Genomic DNA, 26,639 nt, shown 5'->3' on the forward strand with positions numbered 1-26,639 from the left:
AATTTTCATTTTTAGCTGAACTATCCCTTTAACTGGTAAAGTGTATCACTCCTGAACAACAGGGGGCAGAATAAACCTCTTCACTGTGTTCTGTGACATCAAAACCACAGAAGAATTTTACCAATTCAAAACACACCGTTGTATTTCCCGATGTTAGGGATCTTGATATATGGAAATATTAAACATATAATATCATCCGGTTTGCCGTATCTGGTCGATTTGTGTTCTTCATAGAGGTGAGTGTCTGAAACACCAAACACACATCTGTTATTAATGTTATAGATCAGGTGATGTACTACATAGCTACTGTAAATCAGATTCGCATCAGCAGCATAATAAACCATGTTTATAAACACTGTACTGAAAGCGATCGACTGTACGTGTCGCACGGCTTGTTTACATCTTTCTGACACTAGATATCGCGGCAGGTTAACAGCTACTTTGAGTTCACATCCCATTATGTCACGTGTCAATGTTTTCAAGCGTTAAAGATGTGAATGCTTAGGGTGGATTAACACTAATTAATGAATTTATTTATTTTATCAAATGATAGAAGCAAACAGGGTTGAATCAATAGCACGTGCAGCACTACTGAGGCGACTAGAAAACACTACACATTTGAAGGACAAAAGTTTTTTTGAGAAAAGGAAGTTAACGTTAAGCTTCACGTCTGGTTAGTATTTTGTGATCGTGTTAATGGATTTTTAGTTACAAAACTGATATAATCTGAATCCTTATAAAGTCTACTTTATCATACTTGATACATGAATTATAAAAAATCTGAATTCTGATACTTTCTCTTTTAGCAAGTAAAAGGCCTAGTATAATTGTAAAAACTGTCCCCTTCAGGTTGCTTGTGTCTTTTTGCAGTGACGATTTCTATGAAGTAAACGAATGAATATTAGTAATATTTCAAGATGAACACTTACTGGACTGAAGCAATTTATGTTTGCTTGATCATCAATGCATGTTTTTTTTTAAAGAAAAATGTTAAAATGTGTGAGTATCAAATATTATTCATCAGACTTTTGAAGAACGCTTATTTGTTCATCTCTCAATCATCATTGTATTGCATTGCATTATATGTTTTGCACACAAAATAAAAACTACACAAAACTATAAGCATTTAAATAACATATTACTAAGATATAGTATTGGGAGACATAGAGTGACAAATTACATTTTTATGCATTTTATGTTATACTGTTATAAAGGTCTTATTGATTTTCATTACAATCATTCATATTACTTTTTGGACATATAAATATCAGCAACTGCACCAAATGCATATTTTTGCTAAGTTTGGGCCTCTGAATAAAATGCTTTTTTTTTCAACTCCAGTATGAATATGAATATCTTTTCCAAAATTAAAACTTAATTTTATAAAAAAATACTTTGTATTAAAAATATTTATATTACTACTGTATAATCTATATAACTGGCTTTCTATTTATGCAATACAGTGAATGACAAGCATCTGTAGTCTCCCAGTAGTATGCAGTTAGAACAGTTAAACAGAAAGAAAACATGTAGCCTATGCCTTCATCTCCGATTTATATTTTGTCTTCCATTTCATAATGATCTCATACAAGCTCAATGCCGACTCATTTTCTGTCAGTTCTTTTTCCTGAAGTGGAATGTATGCTAATGTTTGTGGGTGGTTGGAGGACGCGAAGGCTACACTCGATGCTTCCTTTAAATGAGCCGAATGAAGGACGCGAAACGAAGGCTGCCTTTCAAGGATCCTTTAAATCGAGGTGGCCTTCGGCAGGGCTTGATGACGGGGCAGCCGAGATATATGCAAAGCACCCTAAAACTAGATATATCATGATGGAGCATTGTGTTTTATTCCCATGTTGACCTGTAGCCTATGTAGCTGTATGTTTAAGGGGAAAACGGTCATGAAAATAATTTTTTTATACTATAATTTATAAGGTTAGAATTATTATATTGTTATAATATATTCTTAATCTATCTTGTAAACCCTTGCAACATTCTACTGTAAGGGGTATACAGTCAAAGACCCAGAACCAGATATGAAGAATGAAGACCCGGAGTCAGAATTATAAAAAATTAAAGAAAAGTTTTACTGAAGATAGTTTGCATTTTCATCAGCAGAAGTCAGCTTCAAGACTCACACAGGAGTTCGTAGGCCGCCCCCCTTACAGTTACAAAGATCACAGCAGTTATACCATTTCCAAGGTCTAAGCTACGTCATTGCTTACAGGTTGAATGATTCTCATTGGCTAAGAAACATGAAAGCCTAAACAATTTAACACATGTGAGGAGATAGGGGTGCCTATCGCCATTAGTAAGGATAGTTGTCGTCCACTCATTGGATTTAGGTCTGTGGTGGCCTCGCAGGTTAGAGAAGGGCGCCGGGGTGTCTGGTCCGAACGTCCAGAACCTACATAGAATGTCATACGCACACACACACAAATAACAGACACTAGCAAATAACAGCTCCCATCAAGGCTGAAGAGAGTCTGAGCTCCTTATTATCAGTTAAGTATACCAAAACATAATGCTAAAACATTCACTCGTTTGGGAGAAAAACAGATCACTGGCATTTACTCCCAAGGAAGGAAATATACTGGAAAGAATACATTTTAATACAACAATTAAAGTTTGATAGTAACGCTCAATATAGCTTGACTATATGTCCAGCGAAGAATCATATGTGCCCACGCTGCCTTTAGGACCCTCTAACCTTTCTACTGATCCCAGAGAAAGAGACAAACGGCCTTGTGGGTTACGTGGCCTTCGTGTCCTGCGTGTACTACGTGCAATCTCAAAGTAAGATTGGGATGCACCTAAAAGAAACTGGTTACTTGCATCCATGCATTTAAGAAAATATAATTTCACAAGCACAAGAATATAAAAATTATTATGTGATAATGAATATATTTGATTATTGATTTTTATAAAGGAAGTATATAACCATTCAAAATGACATATGATTATATATGTATTTGAAGAGGCAAGGGATTTTGACCAACCCTTCAGTCCCCCGTTTTAGACCAATGTGGGGTCCAATACCGCCACGTCTGGTCTAACCAGTGAGGTCACTACGGAAGGGAGGAGTGGTGACGCATGCTCCCCTGATGGGTCACACTTGTCTCTTCACCTCGTCATGGACATGCTGGATACTAAAAATTCCAGTCCCCATTAAGAGGCTCTCCCACCTTCCACTCACAACAGGACATCAATGTCATTCTTCCTCAGTTTATCAGTCAGGTTAAAATTTTTATAAAACACATAACTGATTACGAAACAAGTACATATTGGAAGCCAGGCTAAATAAGCAAGCACTATTGCTGTATTCCTACTAGCATGGGCTAGATCCACAGTCACTACTCAGATCCTAAATAAAGACATTGTCTATAATCATGAATACCAGAATATATGCACTAGTTTTTTATTTATTTATAAAATTATGATTTCCAAATCCATTTATTATAAACAAAGTTGGATGGTTAATCCATTATTTTCACTACCCCTTTTATAGACCCTTTAGGTTTAAAACACAATGGTTGTCTAACTAAAAATAAACAACAAACAATAAAATATTAATAATTAAGACCCATAATAATCGATGTAAGCACTTTAAGTCTTTACTGAAATCATCCTTCAGTTTACAGTCACATAGCATGTACCATTTTAATTGTATAACATCTTATACCCTTTTTTGTTTGTTTCAAAAATAGAAATAAAATAAAACAAATTCACATCATCATTTCAGTCATTATTTTACCACTTAAATATAGGATCGTTCCCCATTCTGCTTAATAAAGCTTTTGTTTATTCCTTATCTTTATATCACTTGAATCCCTGTCAATCATACAATGTCTAACCCTAACCTTTTTCATACCATTTAAACTTAATTTGACTTCCATAAATCCTATCAGAAATTGTATTTTCATTACATACATTTTCTTGTACTATATTTCTTCCATCTTGCCCTAAATGCCAGTTCCTTCTGCATCCGAGTCTCTCACCACTGTCAGCCTAGTGACACTTAAAGTTCCCTCGTTAGGGGAATCATGGTATTTTATTAATTCTTCAATACTCTTGTTTTCTTATCATTAACTTCAACTTTATTTTTCATTATAACTACTTCTCACAGTATTTGTCTCAGTTCCACTTATCTTTACAGTTTTACAGAAACCAAAATATTATGTTACTCAGATCCCAGCCCACAGCCATATAGCTGCTTTCTCTTTTTACCTTTATTAAATTGTAGTTTTCTTAGACATCTAATGTCATACATACATTTAAGGGATTGAGAAATAAAACCTTTTCTTTTTAGAAGTTATATTCACTCCTTCTTTGTTCGCCCTCCGGCCTTTCAATAAAAATGAGGGAGCTCACTCTGGATAATTTGGATAGTGACTTAGCCAATGTGTCACTTTGTCTCTCTGCCGTCAAGTCTATATATATATATATTTTTTCCTACGTTTATCCTTATGATCCCACCTAGTTGTCTATTTAAATTTAGACCCTCAGTTGAATTTAGACAAGAGTTTTACCCCATAATGGACGGCAATCTTCTTTACAATTCCAATTTATATAAAATACTAATCCAGAGAGTAATTCAGTTCAATATCATAAATGACAAAAGCATTCATAATTACCAATAGCAGACAGAGCTGGAAAACCACTCCAATTAAAGCTCGTCCCATGTTCTGCATTGTCTTTTCATCAGATTGACTTAGAATTATCAACTTTTCTAAAGTTGGTCATTTCACTTAACCCATCTGTAATGATAAAACACTAATTCCAGAGGTTAATGACACAATATCCTCAAAATCAGGAAATAATAGTACCCCAAACTAATACATACAAGACATAAAGTGCTGTCACCATCATACGCACTCATACTAGACACACATATGTTAACTGTTCATTTTCAATGTTAATTTTTCTTTATATTATTGCTAAAAGATTTAAATTTTAAATAAGATTTTAAACTTCCCATTTTCCGGTAGCTTCTACCTAATTTTACATGGTCTCCCAACCAGTTTCAAAGCATGTCTTGTTCATTATTCATTAGAATTTAACAAGGTCAGCTGGGTTGTTTTGTTTCATTATCATTATTTTGCTTCAGCTTGCTCTAGCAGGCCAATAATTGAAAGACAGACACAGTTACCATCCCTTCCTCTGCTCAAGCAGTCTCTCTCACTATAAATAAATAATCTTTTTCAACAGCCTTCTAAGGCTGTAACTTAGACATAATGTAATATTAAATTAATTACAATAACCTTTGACCATTCACCTTGTTATCCAGACTTTTCTCAAATCTACAAAAGCTGTCTTCATCTTTAGCCACCACCATGTCTAACGACCTTCAGGAGTTAAAACTATGTCATAGACCTATTAGTTCAAAATCAACACTATGATTTTCCTTGCCCATAAGGCAAACCAGTACATAAAAAGTTTTGCTACTGTCTCCACAACAACTAATGGGAATCACTCAATGGCCTCAGCTGGCTCCTGCTCGCCCACTCCTGTTAGCCCTTTATCTATAATCTCCATCAGGGTGTTTTCCCCTGGCATATTTGCAGACGCTTGTCACAATAAAAAAACAAGCCATACAATGAATGCGGTTTCTGGTGATTGGTATTCGAGGAACACTCACGTTTCGGGGTCAGACTGTCTGTAACTCCTCACAGCTCATCCGCCCTAACGATAAAGGATGCTGCTGGCCTCACAGTCATCCGCTCCACTCTCATACCTTTCTCACATAAACACCTCCATCTTGAGATGCCCAGTGACTTTACGTGATCCACTCTGGCTTGGGTTGCCCCCTGTCTGGCCAATAGAAGGTCTTACCCGTCATTGAGTAGCCACTCGTGCCCACTGGTGACCGCTCTTTCCCATCACAGGCTGTTTGCTTCAACAGAACTCAGCTGTTTTCTAGAGCTTAGGAAAGGCACGTTCAAGAGTCACCAGAGCCATTCGGATTGCCTAATAGTGTTCACATAGGGAGACAGATTAATAACAACAGTATTTAATCACTTAAATCCATTAACTATCTTAAAAGCAGCAACCTAGCTACTTGGATTATACTCAGTGAATTTAGATCACAACCGTACATTCAGTGTACATTTCCGTCGGCCCCTCCCCCGTTTCATGGTGGGGACTAAGATCAGACAAAGAAGTTACTGGTCCTAAATTAACCTAATCAAAATGTCATCTCTATCTGTATTATTATTTTAAATACTTCTTTAAAGTCATTCAGTTTTATTTTTAAAACATCTCTGTGTCTATGATCCTTCAACTGAAACACTGTGCTTTACACATTATCACAGATACCAGTTTTTAGCTGACTCATTGAATGAGAGAGACTCTGAGACTCTATTGGATGGTACACTGCTCTCTTATATACTTCTAACATCAAACTTTTATCTATTATCTTTTAACTCTATCCCAGCTTAAGGCATCTTTGCCAGATATTACATACGGTTTCAAATAAACATATTATTTATATTTGTCTTTTGCCCACACATCAGGAAATTTAGGCATTACAAATTTCCACTCAGATTGAGTCTGTTGCACTGGCAGTTTCAGCCACAGCACACATCAGATTCAGATAAGCAAACTGTTTCATTACAGCCAATAACAAACTTATCTTTTGAAAACTAAACATCAGCTTCTAGTTCTTTCATGGTCAACTTTTCAAGCTGTTTGTTTAATCAGCATTTAGCAACTGTTAATTCAGTACGGCTTCTGCTTATTTGTTTTACATAAAAATAATTATTCTAGTTCTCAATAACGTTTCACATTTCTCAATCTCAATTTTAATTGTTAAGTTCTCAACCATAGTTTAATATTTGACTTCAGTTTTCTCTTGGAGTTTATCAATCTCCAATTAGGATTCACACTAAGTTTGACGAGGCAAGCACTCTCTGCTTGTGATACTTTTGCAGTTATTGTAAATCATCTGTGAGATTAGTCTCTCTATATCATCTAAAACCTTTTTAAAATGTTTAATTACAACACAATCATCCTTTAAGTTACTTTGATATATTTTGCAACTCACATTTGTTGGAGTCATTAATTTTACATCAACCTGTATTCATCAATTCACTTATAAAAATTAGTATTATAGATCTTTTCTTCAAAAGGATTCACTTTAAGACTTCAATCTTTTGACCTTGTTTTATCTCTTGTTCTTTCTCAGACGACAACTTTAATATCGTCATTTAAACACTGATCTACTTTCAAACTCACATTATTACCAGAAATGTGTTGTCATTTTATCACATTTTTAAACACCTTCTCGGTGGGAATTTAGAGTTACGTATTAAATGGTCCTGATGACCACCATTAAAACACTCTCTGTCATCTGGTGGGTTCATGTGTCAGCCTCAACGGCTCCAACTTACTGCACGCCCTTGAAGCAGTGTGTCCCATTCAGGAATGCAAACAGAGCTACTGATTAAGCAGTTCTCTGTATTCTTTTACAGTCCACCAGTGGCGGATTTAATCATAATAACCCAATCATAATCTTCATCATTATTATTGGCAGAACATTAATTTTCATAGGCTGCAAAATATTGTTTTCACAAAGTGTCTGTTTAACTTTAGTCGCTTGTCCAGGGAAATTATCCCTGACCCAGAATTTCTTTCACTTGCTTCTTGTAATCATCGTAAGCAATACGAGGCTAAACATTTTAATTTTTCAGTTTCTTTGTTTGTTTGTAGCCAGTCAAGTTTTTTTTTTAAATTTCCAATCAGAATCAAAATCCTGACTACCATTTACTTAATCATTTCTGCAAATTTATTTAAAGTGAGGGCTTTAGAGCACAGCTGCTTACAGCGTTTGCTTTTCCTGTCTCACTATTTGTTTCAGGACTCTTCAGGTTACTGATTAAGTTATTACATTTTTCTGCCATATCTTAATCATGGTTCATACTCACCTGAAGTTATTGCAGAAATGGAGGCGGCGATCTTTGAACAACACAGCTTGGCTTCTGCGTGATGAAACTGCAAAGTATACTCCAAAATCACAGTTACATATACTGGTCCATGCCAATTTGGGTCACAACTTTTTTAATTTTTCTCTCGGAATTGTTCCTGATGCATCCCTGGCAAACAACCCTATTATTGTTAGTATCCCTAACTGCCTGATTCACTTCACTAAGTTCGGGGATCCCCTATCTGAGATGGAAGAGATTGAGCAGGTTTACGGTGCCACTGGACCTCTAGCCCAGGGACGTGCTCTGCTGGGGTGGTGCTACACCAGTAATGCCCAGCGGGGCCCCCACAGAGCACGCTTCGCTTGCGCTGTCTGCTGCCGTTACCCTTAACGACGCTCTCAGCGACTTCTTATACTGTCAGCAGTATAATTAACTTACTCCTTCACTCGCCTCATCGGAGTGAAGCTTCACTCGCCTCATCGGAGTGAAGCTCTCCCGCTCTCCTTCAAAATCTCTTCCAGTCAGACAGCCCTAACAATTAACAAAAGCTTACTACCTTGTTTGTTGATTTGCCAGGGGTGTCACCGAGAATAATTGCCAGCGCATCCTCCACCATAACTGTAAGGGGTATACAGTCAAAGACCCAGAACCAGATATGAAGAATGAAGACCCGGAGTCAGAATTATAAAAAATTAAAGAAAAGTTTTACTGAAGATAGTTTGCATTTTCATCAGCAGAAGTCAGCTTCAAGACTCACACAGGAGTTCGTAGGCCGCCCCCCTTACAGTTACAAAGATCACAGCAGTTATACCATTTCCAAGGTCTAAGCTACGTCATTGCTTACAGGTTGAATGATTCTCATTGGCTAAGAAACATGAAAGCCTAAACAATTTAACACATGTGAGGAGATAGGGGTGCCTATCGCCATTAGTAAAGATAGTTGTCGTCCACTCATTGGATTTAGGTCTGTGGTGGCCTCGCAGGTTAGAGAAGGGCGCCGGGGTGTCTGGTCCGAACGTCCAGAACCTACATAGAATGTCATACGCACACACACACAAATAACAGACACTAGCAAATAACAGCTCCCATCAAGGCTGAAGAGAGTCTGAGCTCCTTATTATCAGTTAAGTATACCAAAACATAATGCTAAAACATTCACTCGTTTGGGAGAAAAACAGATCACTGGCATTTACTCCCAAGGAAGGAAATATACTGGAAAGAATACATTTTAATACAACAATTAAAGTTTGATAGTAACGCTCAATATAGCTTGACTATATGTCCAGCGAAGAATCATATGTGCCCACGCTGCCTTTAGGACCCTCTAACCTTTCTACTGATCCCAGAGAAAGAGACAAACGGCCTTGTGGGTTACGTGGCCTTCGTGTCCTGCGTGTACTACGTGCAATCTCAAAGTAAGATTGGGATGCACCTAAAAGAAACTGGTTACTTGCATCCATGCATTTAAGAAAATATAATTTCACAAGCACAAGAATATAAAAATTATTATGTGATAATGAATATATTTGATTATTGATTTTTATAAAGGAAGTATATAACCATTCAAAATGACATATGATTATATATGTATTTGAAGAGGCAAGGGATTTTGACCAACCCTTCACTACAATTTTAATAATGGGTTTCCATTTAGTTTGACATTAGAACTGAGGGAAAACAAAACATGACAGTGTTTAGTGCAATCAGCCTTCTGTACCCTTAAAGAAACTGTATCACTATGTTTTTTTGGACATGCACCATGTTTTTTCAGTGGTACATGCATATTTTTTAATATTTTATAACCGTATTTAGTCAAACAATCAACCATTTATACAATCTGAGACCATCAATTCATCACAGTTTCATAACTCTCACTAAATGGGATCCATATAGTTATATTGTGTTCCTAACATTTGATTTCTCCTAGGTTATAATGCTGTTGGCCCAGATAAATCAGTCAGCAGATTTCCAGCATGAGGGTGATGCTCAGGAGGTCACGCTCTGCTTAACTGAGGCTGTGGGGATTGCAGGTCAGACTTTATAAATGAGTTCTTTTCAGACATTGACCTTTTATTAAAGGGAAAGCTGTGCATTTCCCCCCCCCCCCCCCGAAAGAAATGAATACTATTATGCATTAAATTGATCAAAAGTGAATGTGAAGACTTTATATTGTTACATTTTTTTTATATTTTAAACAAATGCTGTTCTTTTAAATGTTCTATTCACCAAAGGGTCCTAGAAAAAAAATTGTATCAATGACGTTTCCGCGAAAATATTAAGCTGCACAACTCTTTTCAATATTGTTAATAATAAGAAATGTTTCTTGAGCAGCAAATCAGCATATTAGAATAATTTCTGAAGTATCATGTGACTGGAGTAATGATGCTGAAAATTCAGCTTTGCATCACTAGAATAAATTATAAAATATATTAAAATAGAAAAGGGTTATTTGAAACTGTAACAATTTTTCACTGTATTTTTTATCAAATAAATGCAGCCTTGGTCAGCATAAGAGACATTTGAACGGCAGTGTTCCCTAAATTACGGTCATCATGATATATTTGTTAATTATTCAGATGGTGATCAGAGCATGGACACAGTCAGTTTGCAGGCTGTGACTTTATCAGATGGCTCCACTGCATATATACCTCACAACCCTCAAGGTATGTCTATTACGAGTTCTGAGCACAAACATTGTTCACCTGAGACACTTTGAGATATAAAGCAGCATCACCTTCTATAAGACACAAATAAGCATAATGATGATTACCAAATTTTATTTCATTATTTTTTTAATTATTTTTTTGGTTATTATTAAGCACATTCTTTCTACATTTTCTATCAAACATTTGCATGTATGTGATTTGAAGAACAGTAATGTGTTCTCCGGGAATCAAACCCATTACCTTTTCAATTAGTTAAGATACAGGACCTTACAATTATTTGTTTTAGTTTTTTTACTTAGTGTGTGTATATATATTAGATAAACCTGGCTAGTACTGGGTTGGAGCCCCTTCTACCTTAATTATTTGTGGCATAGATTCAACATGGTGTTTGCTTATCATCTAATCCATCCAGAACTTAATATGTGGCCTTGTTAGGAGATGATCAACAATATTCGCTTCACCTGTGACTGGTTATAATGTTTTGGATCATCAGTTGATATATAATAAATAAAATCTTTCCTCAAAAAAACGGTTTATTGAAAGTGACCAGGAAGCTTTATAAACAAATCAATGTTGTGCATGTTTTTACTTTCCCATAAATTACTACCATGGAACTTTCTTTTTTAAATCTCATATTTATTCACATGGTATTTTTATTTTATATGAGTCAGGTATTAACTGAGTGCTGGTTGTTTTCCCCCAGAAGGCAATCTAGTTGAAGGACAGGTGATCCAGTTAGAAGATGGATCCTCTGCTTACGTGCAACACATTGCTGTTCCAAAAGCAGGTACTTTCCTCCATGTTAGTTTCATTGGAAGTGATCTAGCTTTTATTATTTTATGATCGTGCGGACTAATGATGTTAATATGCAAATAATTTTAATTTTCCATATTATATGCTCACTAGATGAGCCAAATAACTGGACGGCCTCGTCTGTATGTGATGTTGTTGGTAACGAAAGCTTGCGACTGGAAGATGCTCAGACTGTCCAGTTGGAAGATGGAACGACTGCTTACATCCACCACACCACAAAAGGTTTTTCATTTACTCCCGTTTTTGTTGCACTCTTAAAAGAATAAGTTCTATATAGAACCTTAAATTGCCCCTTTTATGCTATTTTAAAGGTTCCTAATTTGTTTTGGAGCTCTCCATGCATCAAAAGTATATATAAAAAAAACTTTAATTTTTCTCATAATATGCAAAGTATTATGCAATCATTTAAGACATTTTTCCTTTTATAGAACCTTTCTGGCATAAAGGGTTCTTTTAAATTGAGTCAAGAACCCCACTGCACCTTTTTTTCTAAGAGTGTGTGCAGGATGTTAAATAGGATTTGGTTGTAGCCTACGTGCTTTTGTATATATATATATTTTTTTTTTTGTGTGTGTGTGTCATTAATGCATTTTCAGATACATATGAACCCAGTACCCTGCAGGCGGTCCAGTTAGAGGACGGGTCTACCGCTTACATCCATCATGCTGTTCAGGTGTCTCAGCCTAACACCATTCTGGCCATCCAGACAAATGGCACAGTAGCAGATTTGCAGACAGATACATCCATTGACCAAGAAACAATCAATGCATTGGAGCAATACACAACCAAGGTACCCTTTAAAGATAACAAGGGCTAATGCAAAGACACTCACAGTGTATTTAGCACGACTTTGCTGGTGATATAAAATTAGGTGACGTTGTTATATATTGTAAATGTTTTTTTTTAGCTAATCATTTGTCAAAATTGGTAAGAAAATGATTTTTGTAAAGTGTAATGATCACTTTTGAATTCTTTCCTGTAGATTGAGGAAATGGACTCGTACACAAACTCTGAGCTGATCACCAATGATCCTCACGGGGTTGTGGAGATGCAGGTTAGAATATAATATCCATGCAAAATACAAATATCAATAGTCAAACTAAGAGATGCTCAAAAATATTTATCCTCCCTCCCTATAGATCGTACTTCAGGGTCAAGAAATCCGGCGTAGTGTGCCTGGGGAGAAATGTTTTCGGTGTAATTATGAAGGATGTGGAAAGCTTTACACCACTGCAAATCATCTTAAGGTTATTATGGCTTGTGTATTTGAGCTTATCAGCTTGTAATTCACCATAGACAACATTACAAATGTAATGCATTATGATTATTTTCTCGTGTTTTGTTTTGTCAGGTACATGAAAGAGCGCATACAGGTGACAAGCCGTACTGTTGTGACATACCTGGCTGTGGAAAAAAGTTTGCAACAGGTAACAAAAAGATTTACAGATCAATTTGTCACCTCAGCAGGGGGGGTTTGTGTCCTATTCAGCAAGGATGCATTAAATTCGCAGACAAGTTAAGACATTTGTAATGTAAGAAAAGATTTTTATTTAAAAGGAAAACCTGTTCTTTTGAACTTTCTATTAATCAAATAATCCTGATGAATCTCTTTTTCAACATTTGATAATAATAAATGTTACTTGAGCAGCAAATCAGCATATTAGAATGATTTCTGAAGGATCACGTGACACTGAAGACTGGAGTAATGATGCTGAAAATTCAGCTTTAATCACAGGAATAAATTACATTTTAAGATTGTAACACAGTTTGTTGTCATGGGAAGAAAGACGCGGGAACCGGCGAACATTTAAAGACTTTAATAATAAAATAAACAAATACAAAATGAAAGTAAAGACAGCAGCCCCTCACGGATGACTGCTGTCACATATAACAAAACACAACATAAATCCAGGCCTGGCCTCTCTCGATCTCCACTGTCGTCGCTCCTCCTTTTATGCTTCCGCTCTTCCGTGAGAGATACGAGACCGGAGCGTCGCACAGGTGTCGCTCATCAGTAATCACGGCCCTTTACCTCGTCCTGCTCGCCACAAAGATATATTACAATAGAAACCAGTTATTTAAAAGGGTACACTGTAACTTTTTTTTTTGTGCAAAATGATTTTTTTTTTTAAAGAGTCAATACATGTGTTTTTGTCTTACCCTGATTCACTATGGTTAGTCTATTATTAGTGTTTATATTTTAGACTGTAAAATTACTTTACTTTAGTTAGTTGTCACAATGAGTGAGAAATCTCGAACCTCCGGGGAATCTCCCGTTTTAAACAAACGCCGAACAGAAGAAAAAGTCTGCTGGCAAAAAGAAAACGCGACAGAGCTCGTAATAAAACAAGAATCAACATCGGCTTTGCTCTTCGGAGATGGCGAGAACTGAGGGATTTGAAAAGTGATGTGAAGATGGCGTTTTTATTACTTAATGGGTTAGTAAGGTATTTTATTGAACAGATAATTTGCCATATGCAGCGCTCTAACAGAGTTCATTGTAAAGCATTATCTATTTTGAAGGGTCATTTCATTCTGGTTGTTGTTGCGTTGTGCTGGAATATATTTTCAAGGAAGTACCGTGTCTGTTAATGGGTAGATACAGTAACGTCTTCAGTTTGTCAGCTTGAGATCCTTTCCATCTAAACTGGTTATATCTCTTAAAGGGGTCATATAATGCCATTTTTGTACAAGCTAGTATGATTCTTTAGGGTCTAAATTAAAAGTTTGTAATATACTTTAATTAAAAATTCTCATTAGTATTGTAAGAAAACACTTATTTTACCTGGTCAATAACAGCTCTGTTTTCAGCACGCCGTTTCAGTGCATATGACTTTAAATGATAATGAGCTTTGCTCACCCCGCCTCTCTGTTCTGTGCGTACACCATTTGTAACTCAACAACACAATAACCATAACGCATTGTTCAGTATTAACGTGGGATTATGAATTATATTGAGAACGTCATACATAGAAAACATGCCGTAATGTACCCTGAGTGTAAACCTTAGACGCATTCATTGTGAAGCGTGCAGCTAGCGATTTGCAAAGATTAATATAATAATATAGTTTAATAAAACGTTACACTCACTTCAGTTCTTCTAGAGGTTCAGCAGGAACACGAATATCTGGTACCGATCCTTTTTTCATGAGCAGCTTCTTAGCAAATCCAGCTTTATACTGACCCTTGTTTATAAAGCAGTCTGGTGAGAAATGATTCGCGCAAACATGAGAGCATTGACGTTGCTCGTGGGGAATATTCCCTTCGAAAACAAACTCAGCCACTGCGTCTTCAGCGGTTCGGATTTAGGAACATTAAAATGACTGCTGTGTTCGTTATTACACCCAAGAACAGAACACCACAATCGCTTAGACGCCATTCTGCTCATAGACAGTGCTCCAGCATATCAACAATGACCACGCCGATCCGCGCGGACTATGATTGACAGCTGGCTCACGAGCGAGGGCGGGTCTGTGTTGAAACGCTCCTGTCAATCAACAATCGCGGGAGGGGCTTCCGAGCGTGTGAAGTCACACGGTCGAACGGCTCGATTTGAGGCAGGGGAAAACATATAAGGAGATTAAAACAAAAACACTGGATGGATTTTTATCATTTTATGATGGTTGTGTACAGACACTGCCAACACACATTTCAGTACAATCAACTTGTAAAAGTGCATGTTCCATTATATGACCCGTTTAAGCCTAGTAGTGGATGTTTTATGAGCAGCAGGAGAACAATATTCATCCGCAGAGCCGAAGCACAACAAAACAATGTTCTGCAGCAAAAGGCATGCACCTTTAAATTGTAATAATTTGTTCACAAAATTACACTTACTGCATTTTCAATCACATAAATGTATTAAAAATAAATAAAAAATCTTACCGGCCCCCAACTTTTCAAAGAGCGTTTCTTTTTTTACGTATTTGCTGTGTTATATATTCATCCCTTGTCATTCTTTTTCTATAAGGTTACGGTTTGAAAAGTCACATCAGGACACACACTGGAGAAAAACCTTACCGCTGTCAGGAGTTGGACTGTAAAAAATCTTTCAAGACCTCAGGGGACCTTCAAAAGCACACCAGAATTCACACAGGTACTTTCTTTGCCTTCTTAAAATCTTACATCTATTCCTTGGATTATTGTATTCATTATATGATCTTAATATGAATATAGTTATCACACAGCACTCAGTTAAAAATACCATGGTATTGAATAGTAGACAAAAAAGCTGCATGCATAAGAATTGTACAAGAATAAAATCGATGTTTCATATAGTCACTCTCGGGCGGAAACCTTGTCCATTTTCGTCCATTTTTCGCCATTTTCATAAATCATTACTATTGGTCACCATTTATGTCTTTCTGTGGGTTTTTGTAAATGTCTAACCAATGAAAAGTATTAAAAACAGCTTTCGACTAAACCCTGTAACTCCATTGGCTCCTCAAACTGTCAGTTAAACCTCATAACTGATAACTCTATCGTGAATGAAGCGTTGTACGCAGTTTGGACCGTTTCTGCTTGTTTGCAATGCAAGGCTAAACAAAGAACTGGTTCTTTGAATAAGTTCAGCGTTTTCTTTACTCAAGAAACACTATATATAAAGGCTAATGTTTTATGTATTTGAGGAGTGGAGAAGAGTCTAGCATTTTTTGTCGAGTCAAAGCCAACAATACTGACCTGTGCGAAGCACTTCTTCTTTAATAACATGGGATTTTGGTCAAATGACAGAAAAAACTGAGCGCCCACATAGCTACATTAACTTTATAACCTGTAAGTTGATGAAAACGTATTACTGCCTAATATGTTTACGGTATTATTTGGCCGTTCTAATGACGGACAAAACACATGTCCGAAATTTGCTGGTCAAAAACCTTAAACTCCACATGAGCTTGATTTTGGTAAAATGTTAATAATACAATGACATTTAAAGCCACAGTATCAACTTTGACTGCGTGGTGTTTAATTATTTTTAAAATATGTTGTTTTTTTCCATTTCCTGAAAACTAAGTAGCGTTTTTGGACATACAAGGTTTCTGCCCAACAGCGACGATATGCAGATTTGTCATATTATCAGCCTTATTACCAATGTGATAACACTACACATACCACCACATTACTTGGGCTCCTACCAATGACCTCTGTTCTTTTAAGGAGAGAAGCCATTTTTATGTCCTTTCCCGGGCTGTGGACGATCCTTCACTACCTCAAACATCTGTAAGGTCCATGTTCGCACACACACAGGAGAGAAACCGTATCACTGCCCAGAACCAGGCTGTAATCGGGCCTTTGCCAGCGCAACAAATTACAAGAACCACATACGGATCCATACAGGTATGCTGCTTTTTAGCCTTAAAGGGGTTGTTCACCTAGAAATTAAAATGGCCATCCTTTTACTCGTTCCAGACCTGTATGACTTACTTTCTTTACGTGGATCTCAAAAGGAGAAATTTTGAGTGACGTGCTGATTCTCAAACAAAGCTATCGTATGAATTCAAGAAGACTTCGAGTATAGAGCATGACCACTTTCATGGCGGTGCTTGTCATTTTGGAGCTTGTCAACTCCAGTCCTCATTCCCTTTATTGTATTAAAATGATAGTTTAGCCAAAAATAAAAATGCTTTAATCATTTACGCTACTCAAAACATGAATGACTTTGTTTCTTCTGTGGAACATAAAAAAACGATACTTTGGTAAAACCTCACAATAAGGTTCAATTTGTTAACGCTGGTCAGTTAATATAAGCTAACAAAGAAAAATGTGGTAACACTTAATTTTAAGATGACATAGTTACACGTGGTACATGTACTTACAATAGTAATAAAAGTAAATTATGCATAATTACAAATAAATAACCCTAACCCTATAGTATTTACATGTAATTAAGTAATATTACACAGTACTCATTTGTGTAATTACACTGTAACAACACCACCTTATAATAAAGTGTAACAAAAATACTTTTAAAGCATTTATTAATCTTAGTTAATGTTAATTTCAACTATTACTAATAGGTTATTATGCTCAAAAAATGTATTTGTTAATATTATTTAATGGACCCGAGCAAGCATGAACTAACAATGAACATTTGTATTTCATTAACTAATGTTAACAAAGACTTATAAATATAATGATAAATGTATTGCTCATGGTCAATGTTAGTTAATTCATTAACTAATGTTAACTGATGGGCTCTTATTGTAAAGTGTTACCAATATATTAAGAAGTGTCTCAGTGGTTTTTGGAGTGACACGAGAGTAAGTAAATAGTGACAAAACTGTCATTTTGGGAGAACTATCTCTTTAAGTATCCAAAAATTCACCAAAAGAAAGAAAGCAAGTCATATGGAAATGGGAAGACATGAGGGGGAGTAAATAATGGCAGAATTTCCATTTTGGGTGGACTATTTGTTTGAACTCTTTCTTTATAATATGTAATCTAACCTAAATGTAACTGTGAATGCAACTCTTGTGAAACATCTAAACCAGTGTCTTTTTTAACATGCAGGAGAGAGGCCGTATGTTTGCACAGTTCCTGGATGTGACAAGCGATTCACCGAGTACTCGAGTCTATACAAACATAATGTAGTGCACACTCCCTGTAAACCCTACAAGTGCAACCACTGTGGAAAGACGTACAAGCAGATTTCCACACTAGTCATGCACAAACGTACAGCACACAATGACTCTGAGCCTATAGAAGAGGAGTCGGAGGGCTATTTTGAACCCCCTTCAGGTTGGTTCTAAAAAATATCTAGTATATCCTAGATACAGATGAGATTTTGATGATGTTTCATGAGTGGAACTGGGCTGTTTTTTGCTTTTAGAGGCTATAGATGACCCCTCCATGAGTGTTAGCCCTGTGAAGTGTGAAGACACTTGTCCTGAAATGGCTTCTGAAGTCTCTGATGTCACGGAACAACAGCATGTAACTTTTATCACACAAGATGGAGCATCACAGGTTTGCATCTAAAGTTTCTCAGAAGATCTACATGTTTTTATATTAAGTGTTTTGAGTCTTTTTGGTTATGGTTTCGACTACCAATTAAAGTGTGGTACTCTGTTTAACAGGATAGAAAAAAGTCAGCAGATTCTTATACTGTAAGCTAAAAAGGTCATTTGAACGGCTGGTGACAATAGAGACTGACTACAAATTTAGTCAGGTGACTTTTCAGACCTTGTCCTTAAACTTGGCAATTTTCAAAACGATGTGAAATCATTTCCATCAGTGCTGGGTAGATTACTTACAAATTGTAGTCCACTACTGAATACAAATTACATGATGAAAATTTTATTTAGTGATCTATTATATAATCGTAATCTATTACATTACACATTTTAAGTAATATAATCTAACTACTTTTTGATTACTTTTAGATTACCTTTGACCTAACTCGTTTATCGCATTGATTTGAATAGGATAATCTTGTACCATATTCATATAAAAAATTCAAAGAGAAAGAATATGTATTCCATTTTTTTTCCGTTATAAACAATATAAAGTGCATTAAACATTACAATATGTCAGGGTTTCCCAAACTAGGGGTTATAAAGGAACTGCAAGGGGTTAGTAAATTAATGAATGAATCATAAAAATTATCAAATTCAAATATATTTAATTTTTTTTTCTTTTTTTTGTGATTTTAACAGGCTATTGGAAATACAATCACAATGGTAACACAAGATGGCAGTATGATCACCTTCCCACCCACTGAGTCTTTGCTGTCTTCAGGAGAGGCTCATTCAGTGACTATGGTCTCAGAGGACGGGACTGAAGGACAGGTGTGTAGGATTTTGGAGTGTTTGAGAACCAAGTTCTTTCATGTGTGTGGTTTTCATTTCCAGCAAACACATAAAAGGTTCTTTCCAAATTATCACAAGACTATATCCTGCCCAATGCTGATCTGTGTGCATATAGAGTGCTGCAGTGATGTTTTTTTTAGGCCAACCTGGAAGTTAGCATGGATAGCAATCCAAGTTAGCATGGAAGTCAACAGGATTTTTCCATTGGCTTTTGGATTATCGCAGAAAATAAGCTTTGTGACCAACAAAAGTTTATGGCTCTTACATGTTTTGTTCACAAATTAATACAACTTGAAGCGTCAAAAGCAAAACGTAGGCTATAAACGAACTACACCAAGGTCACATGACTTCACTAAGCTTTCGACAACTATTTCAGGCTTTATTTAAAAAAACAAAAAAATCCTAAAAGTTTGAGTTAGAATAGTTTGCAAGAGCGTGATTATAAACACAATAAGGCTTTGAAAGTGGACTAGTGAGTAAATGAGTTTACTTGTTCGGCCTGAGTACCTCTGTGGTCCCATTTAGCCACTTGTTAGCAACCGCATTTTTCAAGACAAGTAAAAGTTTTAAAAATCACAAAGGGACATTACTGATGTATTTTATGTTGTTGAATGAAACTTGAATATATCTTAGTATCACCACACTAAAAACCCATTAAAAAAACCATTGAATCAGGACGATGGAACTAGAACTGCTAAAATGCTAACTCTTTTACAGGTTTTGGCCCACTATAATACAACATCACCCCTGCAGCACTCTATAAACTGATCATAGGAAATATTTTTATGTATTTTTTTCTGTTTTCTTCAGATGACTATTATGATGCCAGATTTAACATCTTGCAGGAACATACAGGATGGGTTATCAGCACACCCAATTACACTTCTGGCTACTTCTAACGGCACACAGATTGCTGTTCAGGTAGAATAAGGCTGGAATACACTACATGACTTTTGCCCAGAGTTTTGCCTGATTTACAATTGGAGGAGTTGACCAATTTCACGGGAAATCGTATATGATAGCCACAGACCACGATTTTTTAGGTTCAGACTTTGATTTCATCCAGTCGGAGAATATCAAACATGTTCGATATTGTGATTGTCCACGTTGGTCGGTGTCTAAATTCAATGAATTTAGACACCGACCAACGTGGACGATCAACAGATTTTAGTACATAACTTCTCAGACTTTCCACATCCCGGCAAATGGTAATTGAACATGTTTAATTGGCGAAAACAATCGACCAGCGCCAGCAGACGCCGACACACTGATCTGGCAAAACCCGATGAAGTGTCTGGTGGCGTTGGTCTTGGCTGTCGGTGCAGTGTGAATTAGCCTTTAGTTGTGTTTGGAACAAAAGTCCGGTAACCATTTACAAAGTTGGCAAGTTTATGATCCCTAGTATTTTTAAGAATCATACAGACTGCGTCCAAAAGCTGTTACATCCGGTCTACTGAGATACCTGATTTTTGAAGGTAGCATAGATACACTGATGAGCCAAAACATTATGACCAGTCACAGATGAGGCTAATATTGTTGATCATCTCCTAACAAGGCTATTAAGGTCTGGGTGGATTAGATGGCAAGCAAACAATCAGTTCTTGTAATCAACGTGTTGGATGCAGGAGAAATAGGCCGGGATAAAGATCTGAGCGACTTTGACAAGGCCCAAATTGTTATGGCAAGGCGACTTGGTCAGAGTATCTCTGAAATGGCAAGACTTGTGGTCAGCAGTGGTGAAAATCTACCAACAGTGATCCGATGAGAGACAAACCAGAAACCGGCGACAGGGTGTTGGGCGCTCAAGGCTCATCGATGCACAAAGGTCCGAGTCGACAGAAGGTCTACTGTGGCACACGTCACACAAATGTTTAATGATGGTAATGGGAGGAATGTGTCACAACACAAGTGGCCTCTTTCAGCAGGATAACGCACACTGCATACATTGTTCAGGAATGGTTTAAGGAACATGATGAAGAGTTCAAGATGTTGCCCTTGTCTTCAAATTCCCCAAATCTCAATCCAATTGAGCATCTGTGAGATATGCTGGACCAACAATTTCGATCCACGGTGGCTCCACCTCGCAACTTCAGAACTTGAAGGATCTTCTTCTGACTTCTTGATGCTGGAGACCACAGGGCATCTTCAGGGCTCTTGTAGAGTCCATGCCCAAGGTTTGTCAGCGCTGTTTTGACAGCACAAGGAGGACCAACAGCATATTAGACAGGTGGTCATACTGTTTTGGCTCATCTGTGTACGTCACACTATGATTTCCCACTATCCTGTGCATTCAATTCCCTGACAGTTGAGCTGAAGGAAACAAATTGAGTCTGAAAGTTGTGGTTGTTGGTTCCAGCCTCAAGTCTGGCCTAGTTTAGATGATTTCACTCGCTTTTATTTTTGCAATGCTAGTTTTGACCTTTATCTTTAACTGTATGGCTGGGAATATTGATGTATTATTGAACATAGGTGTTGTATTCTATCTTGTAGCTCAACGAACAGACTTCACTGGAAGAGGCTCTGAGGATAGCATCGTCATTACAGGGAGGAGAAACTGCAGGACTGGCCAATTAACTACCTTCACCGTCAGTATTCAGTGTAACTAGTGATTCCAATGATGAACAAATGATGAACTTTTGTAATCACCCTTTCACCACAATTGTACAGAGGTTACACTGTGCACTATGAAAACATTTTTAACAGATTTTGTTCACAATGATATAGATATCTAAAAGGTGGAAACCTGTTTGCATTTTTTAAATAAAAAGAGATGAAGGGGATGTTTAGTGTGTCGTGATGATTTATCATTTATGACATTGATTTGACTCCAAATGTTCTTTCTTCCCTTGAAGAGCACAAGGTTTGTGCCATTATGTCATTAAAGCAACATACCTAATGCAAATAATAAATTTTTCATATGTAAAAGTGTTACCCAAGTGTTATGTTGATATGTATAGTAATAATAAAACTATTTTGTAGTAAATTAGAAAATGTAAAACAAGCATTTTTTACTAGTTGTCTCATATATATATATATATATATATATATATATATATATATATATATATATATATATATATATACAGATGAAACTCAAAAAATTAGAATATCGTTCAAAAGTTATAATTTAGATGATTATGGCTTACAGCTTATGAAAACCCCAAATTAAAAATCTCAGAAAATTAAAATATTACATGAAATCAATTAAAAAAAGGATTCTAAATACAGACATGTCGGCCCTCTGAAAAGTATAATCATGCATATGTACAGCGCCGCCGCTCCCACCACGCGCATCACGCGCTGTGCGTAGGGCACCAAGTGCTGAGGGGGCACCAAAAATAGCCTAATGAAAAACCAATCATCAAACTTCTTGTTATAATCAGATTCAGCGCGTTCTTCCTCTTCATTCCGCAGCGGCGCCGAGCAGAGACAGAGAGCACGTCAGAAACACAGGACAGGGTGTGTGTGTGTGTGTGTGTGTGTGTGTGATGTGTTCATGTGTGTGTTCATCATTGGTCTGTCACTGCTCGTCAATGTCAGAATATTTGAGATGACCAATCAAATCAAAGTAGGCGGGCTTTATGTTCACAGACGCTGAGCGCGAATTTTAACAGTGCAACTCGACGCTTCAGTGTACGGTCAAGTGCGAGATAAGATGTAAGTAGCTAAACTTAACTTTATTTGACAGTTTTTTTTTTAGGTCATAAATGTTAAACGAATGACAAAAAATAATTAGGCAAACTAATATAGTTTTGTCTAATTTCGCCATTTTGAACTGAAAATAGGCCTATATGTAACATGTAGCCTAGTGTAATAGTTTAGGCTACTGTCATTGTGAGGGGACAAGAAACATGAACAAAGCCGTTTTCATCATGTTAGGCACAGGATTTATAATGAATGTGTACATATTGAGAATAAAATACAAATTGTAACCTTTAGTAAATTAAAAAAGCCAACTTTAGGAGGGGAAGAGACAGGGCAAGATAAAAACAAAGAGAAAAAGAGTGTGATGCTGATGAGGAGAGAAAAATAATCAGCTGCCCACTGACATAGTTTTAAAGCTGTTATCGAATTTTTTTTTTTTTTGCCTTCACAACATCTTTAAAATGCACATCTGTAGTTCAGAAAAATCCCACATTTCCCCCGAACACCCCTAACTAACCTGCCTCAAATTCGGGATCCCAGTGATTATAAAACCATGCCATTGCATGGTAATGAAACTAGTTAATAGTAAGCATTAGACCCTAATCTAAAGTGTTACTTTTTAGCTTTTTAATTTTTTTATAAATCATACCCTCATTGGGGGCTTAGCCCCCCTAAATGAAAATCCTAAATAAAAATGTTTTTTTTTTTTAGGGGGGGCGGGGGGACATCATAAAGGAATTATGCTTAGGGCACCAAAATGGCTAGCAGCGGCACTGCATATGTATGTAGTTATATATACTAAATATATTAGTTTCACCTTTTAATTTGAATTACTGAAATACATGAACAGTTGCACGATATTCTAATTTTTCGAGTTTCACCTATATACAGTATATAAGGCCAAATTGTTAAAAAAATATATCTTTTTGGGGGGCAAAAAATAGTTTTGACAGATGAAAAAGTAAAGGCAGCAGTGAAGTTGGGCAATAGCTAATCATCCATACAGTCTTTCAAGACTGGTGGAGGCAGGACTTTTAATTTCACCAAGCAATGCATACATAATGCATGTTTAATGAGGAACTGTCATGTCAAGTTGAAAGGGAATGAATTGGTAAAATTTTTTATATTTAAATGTTGTGCAAACTGCAAAACATATTCATGTTCACAGCTTTTGTTTACAATTTACTTGCAGTTACTACAAAAAAAAATTAGCTTGTTTATCTAGAAGAAACATGGTTAAGAAACGGCCTGTGTGATTGAAATTGTATTGTAGTCCGTACTGTAAAACTGAAGATTTTGAAAATGAAATCACTGGAAAGCAATGCAGTCTGTAGAACTTGTTTGTTAGATGACTCAAGGCCAAAACACTATCGGCGGATTCTTAGCACTTGAAATTCTTTTTGTGAAACATTAGAACTTCCCGCTCGTACTCTTCTGACTTCATTCCTATGGTTGTTTCTGGTATGGGTTATTTACAACAAGACCTGTTTTTCAGGGCTATAAGTAGAAGTAGTGTTTCCCCAGCATGAGCTAGTTGCTTTGGCATTTTCTGCCTGTGAATGTGGTGAGGACAATCCAGGAAAGTGTTTTTAGATGTTTTAAATTACACATGGCTTGATACATCTGACACTTCTTCTTTAATTCCTTTTTAAAGATTACAGTGAATGCAGAGCACTACAAGACTTAATTCACTTTTTATTTGTTGTAGGTTGCAGTTTTTATATAGCTCTTTTTGCTCTGGGGAGATGAGATGATTCAGCAGTCCATTCCTAAAAAATAAACTAAGTATTTTCCTTTGGATAAAGTAGGCTATACACATTTATATTTTTTCCACACACACCAGGTATATACGTTTCAGCAGTTTTGCAAACAATTCGGTTGCCATAAGATTGCGTACTCTGATAGCACATGTAGGCCTACATCAAGGAGACGTCTGCATTTACATTTGCAAGATGTATTTTTTAGAATGTTTGCTCATCTGCAATATGTCTCTAAGATGTTTCCTGTCAGATGTTAAATAGACATTTAGAAAACGTCTTTAAGATGTTTATGATTTAGTCAAGTCATCTTCATTTATATAGTGCTTTTAACAATGGAGATTGTTTCAAAGCAGCTTTACAGAGATAAACATACAATTTACGGTAACAGAGATTGTATTGGCTTTATAGCGATTTTTGAATAATGTTATTTCGGCTAAAGTTGGTTTTGATTGATTCACTTCCAGCAAAATTATCATTTGTTATTACATTAGGGGCCACTTAGACGACGGCGTTCTCTCTAAACAGACTTTAAACGCGAACCTGTGACCTGATGGCGTTCACATGCGCATTAAAAATTGATTCTATAGTTATATTTGTTTGAATATGTGTGCGCAGGTTTGTAATTTCCCTACAAACCATGCCTAAACAAACTACTTGTCTTGCCTATAAATTTGATACAGAATTTTATTTTATCACTTTGGGGTACGCAAACCGGATTTTCAACAACACTTTATCTGCAGAGTGGGAAAGGGATCCTCCATAGGGAGAGGATAGTTGACACTTCAGCACTGCATTGTCATCGGGTCCAGGCGAATCTCCTTCGTCAGATCTGGATACGGCCTGGATCCGGCAGGCTGCAGGAAAACCTCGGGACAAAGACACTAAAGTTAGCGTAGATGCCATATGATGAAACGAGTACATCAGGATTTAAGGGAAGTGTTCCCAGTTCCGGCTGACCTAATCTATGCACCCTAACATTGAATTATCGAAGTCTATAATGTATTATGTGTATGCTAGGTCAAAGAGATGTGTTTTTAGTCTAGCTTTGAACTGACAGAGTGTGTCTGCTTCCCAGACAATGGTAGGAAGACTGTTCCAAAGTTTTGGTGCTAAATAGGAAAAGGATCTCCCGCCAGCAGTCGATTTAGATATTCTAGGTATTATCAACTGGCCGGAATTTTGAGATCGCAATAGACGTGAAGGACTATAATGCGTTAAAAGCTCACTCAGGTACTGCGGAGCTAAACCATTTAGTGCTTTGTAAGTAATCAACAATATTTTAAAATGTATACGATGTTTAATAGGCAGCCAATGCAGTGTTGACAGAACCGGACTAATATGGTCATATTTCCTGGTTCTGGTAAGAACTCGAGCTGCTGCGTTTTGAACTAGCTGTAGTTTATTTATTAAGCGTGCAGGGCAACCACCCAGTAGAGCATTACAATAATCTAGCCTTGATGTCATGAACGCATGAACTAATTGTTCTGCATTTGTTAATGAGAGCATATGGCGTAATTTAGATATGTTTTTAAGATGGAAAAATGCGGTTTTACAGATACTAGACACGTGACTTTCAAATGAGAGATTGGTATCAAAGAGCACACCCAGGTTCCTAACCGACGACGAAGACTTGACAGAGCAGCCATCAAGTGTTAGACAGTATTCTAGGTTATTACGTGTGGAAGTTTTTTGTCCAATAATTAGAATCTCTGTTTTTTCAGAATTTAGTAGTAGGAAATTACTAGTCATCCAATTTTTTATATCGGCTATGCATTCCGTTAATTTTGTGAATTGGTAAGTTTCGTCAGGGCGTGAAGAAATATACAGCTGAGTATCATCGGCATAACAGTGAAAACTAATTCCATGTTCCCTAATGATATCTCCTAAGGGTAGCATGTACAGAGTGAACAGCAGCGGTCCTAGTACTGAGCCTTGTGGTACGCCATACTGAACTTGTGATCGAAAAGACATCTTCATTTATTGCTACAAACTGATAACGGCCAGATGAGTATGATTTAAACCATGCTAGTG

The 26,639-nt window shown here is 36.7% G+C and overlaps 1 protein-coding gene across 1 annotated transcript; it reads left to right on the forward strand.

Moving 5' to 3' along the window:
- The first annotated feature begins 91 nt into the window (after positions 1 to 91).
- Positions 92 to 21,987, forward strand: znf143a (zinc finger protein 143a). The gene is made up of 16 exons (XM_056265724.1): positions 92 to 236; positions 9,850 to 9,952; positions 10,499 to 10,585; positions 11,292 to 11,375; positions 11,495 to 11,623; positions 11,998 to 12,191; positions 12,384 to 12,455; positions 12,541 to 12,648; positions 12,753 to 12,828; positions 15,372 to 15,497; positions 16,556 to 16,735; positions 17,909 to 18,136; positions 18,228 to 18,361; positions 19,051 to 19,182; positions 20,014 to 20,124; positions 21,694 to 21,987. Exons 2-16 carry the CDS (start codon positions 9,856 to 9,858, stop codon positions 21,775 to 21,777), a joined length of 1,842 nt encoding a protein of 613 aa, XP_056121699.1. The 5' UTR covers positions 92 to 236; positions 9,850 to 9,855; the 3' UTR covers positions 21,778 to 21,987.
- Positions 21,988 to 26,639: the final 4,652 nt, after the last annotated feature.

The sequence above is a fragment of the Rhinichthys klamathensis genome, unplaced genomic scaffold (genome assembly GCF_029890125.1).
Source record: "Rhinichthys klamathensis goyatoka isolate OS25496 unplaced genomic scaffold, OSU_Roscu_1.1 h1tg000240l_1, whole genome shotgun sequence".
In the NCBI taxonomy this organism is placed as follows: Eukaryota; Metazoa; Chordata; class Actinopteri; order Cypriniformes; family Leuciscidae; genus Rhinichthys; species Rhinichthys klamathensis.

Coding starts and splice junctions, on each gene's coding strand:
- znf143a (XM_056265724.1), top strand. CDS start 9,856: ATGCTGTTGGCCCAGATAAATCAGTCAGCAGATTTCCAGCATGAGGGT. Junction 9,953..10,498: donor TGAGGCTGTGGGGATTGCAG/GTCAGACTTTAT, acceptor TTAATTATTCAG/ATGGTGATCAGAGCATGGAC. Junction 12,456..12,540: donor ACGGGGTTGTGGAGATGCAG/GTTAGAATATAA, acceptor CCCTCCCTATAG/ATCGTACTTCAGGGTCAAGA.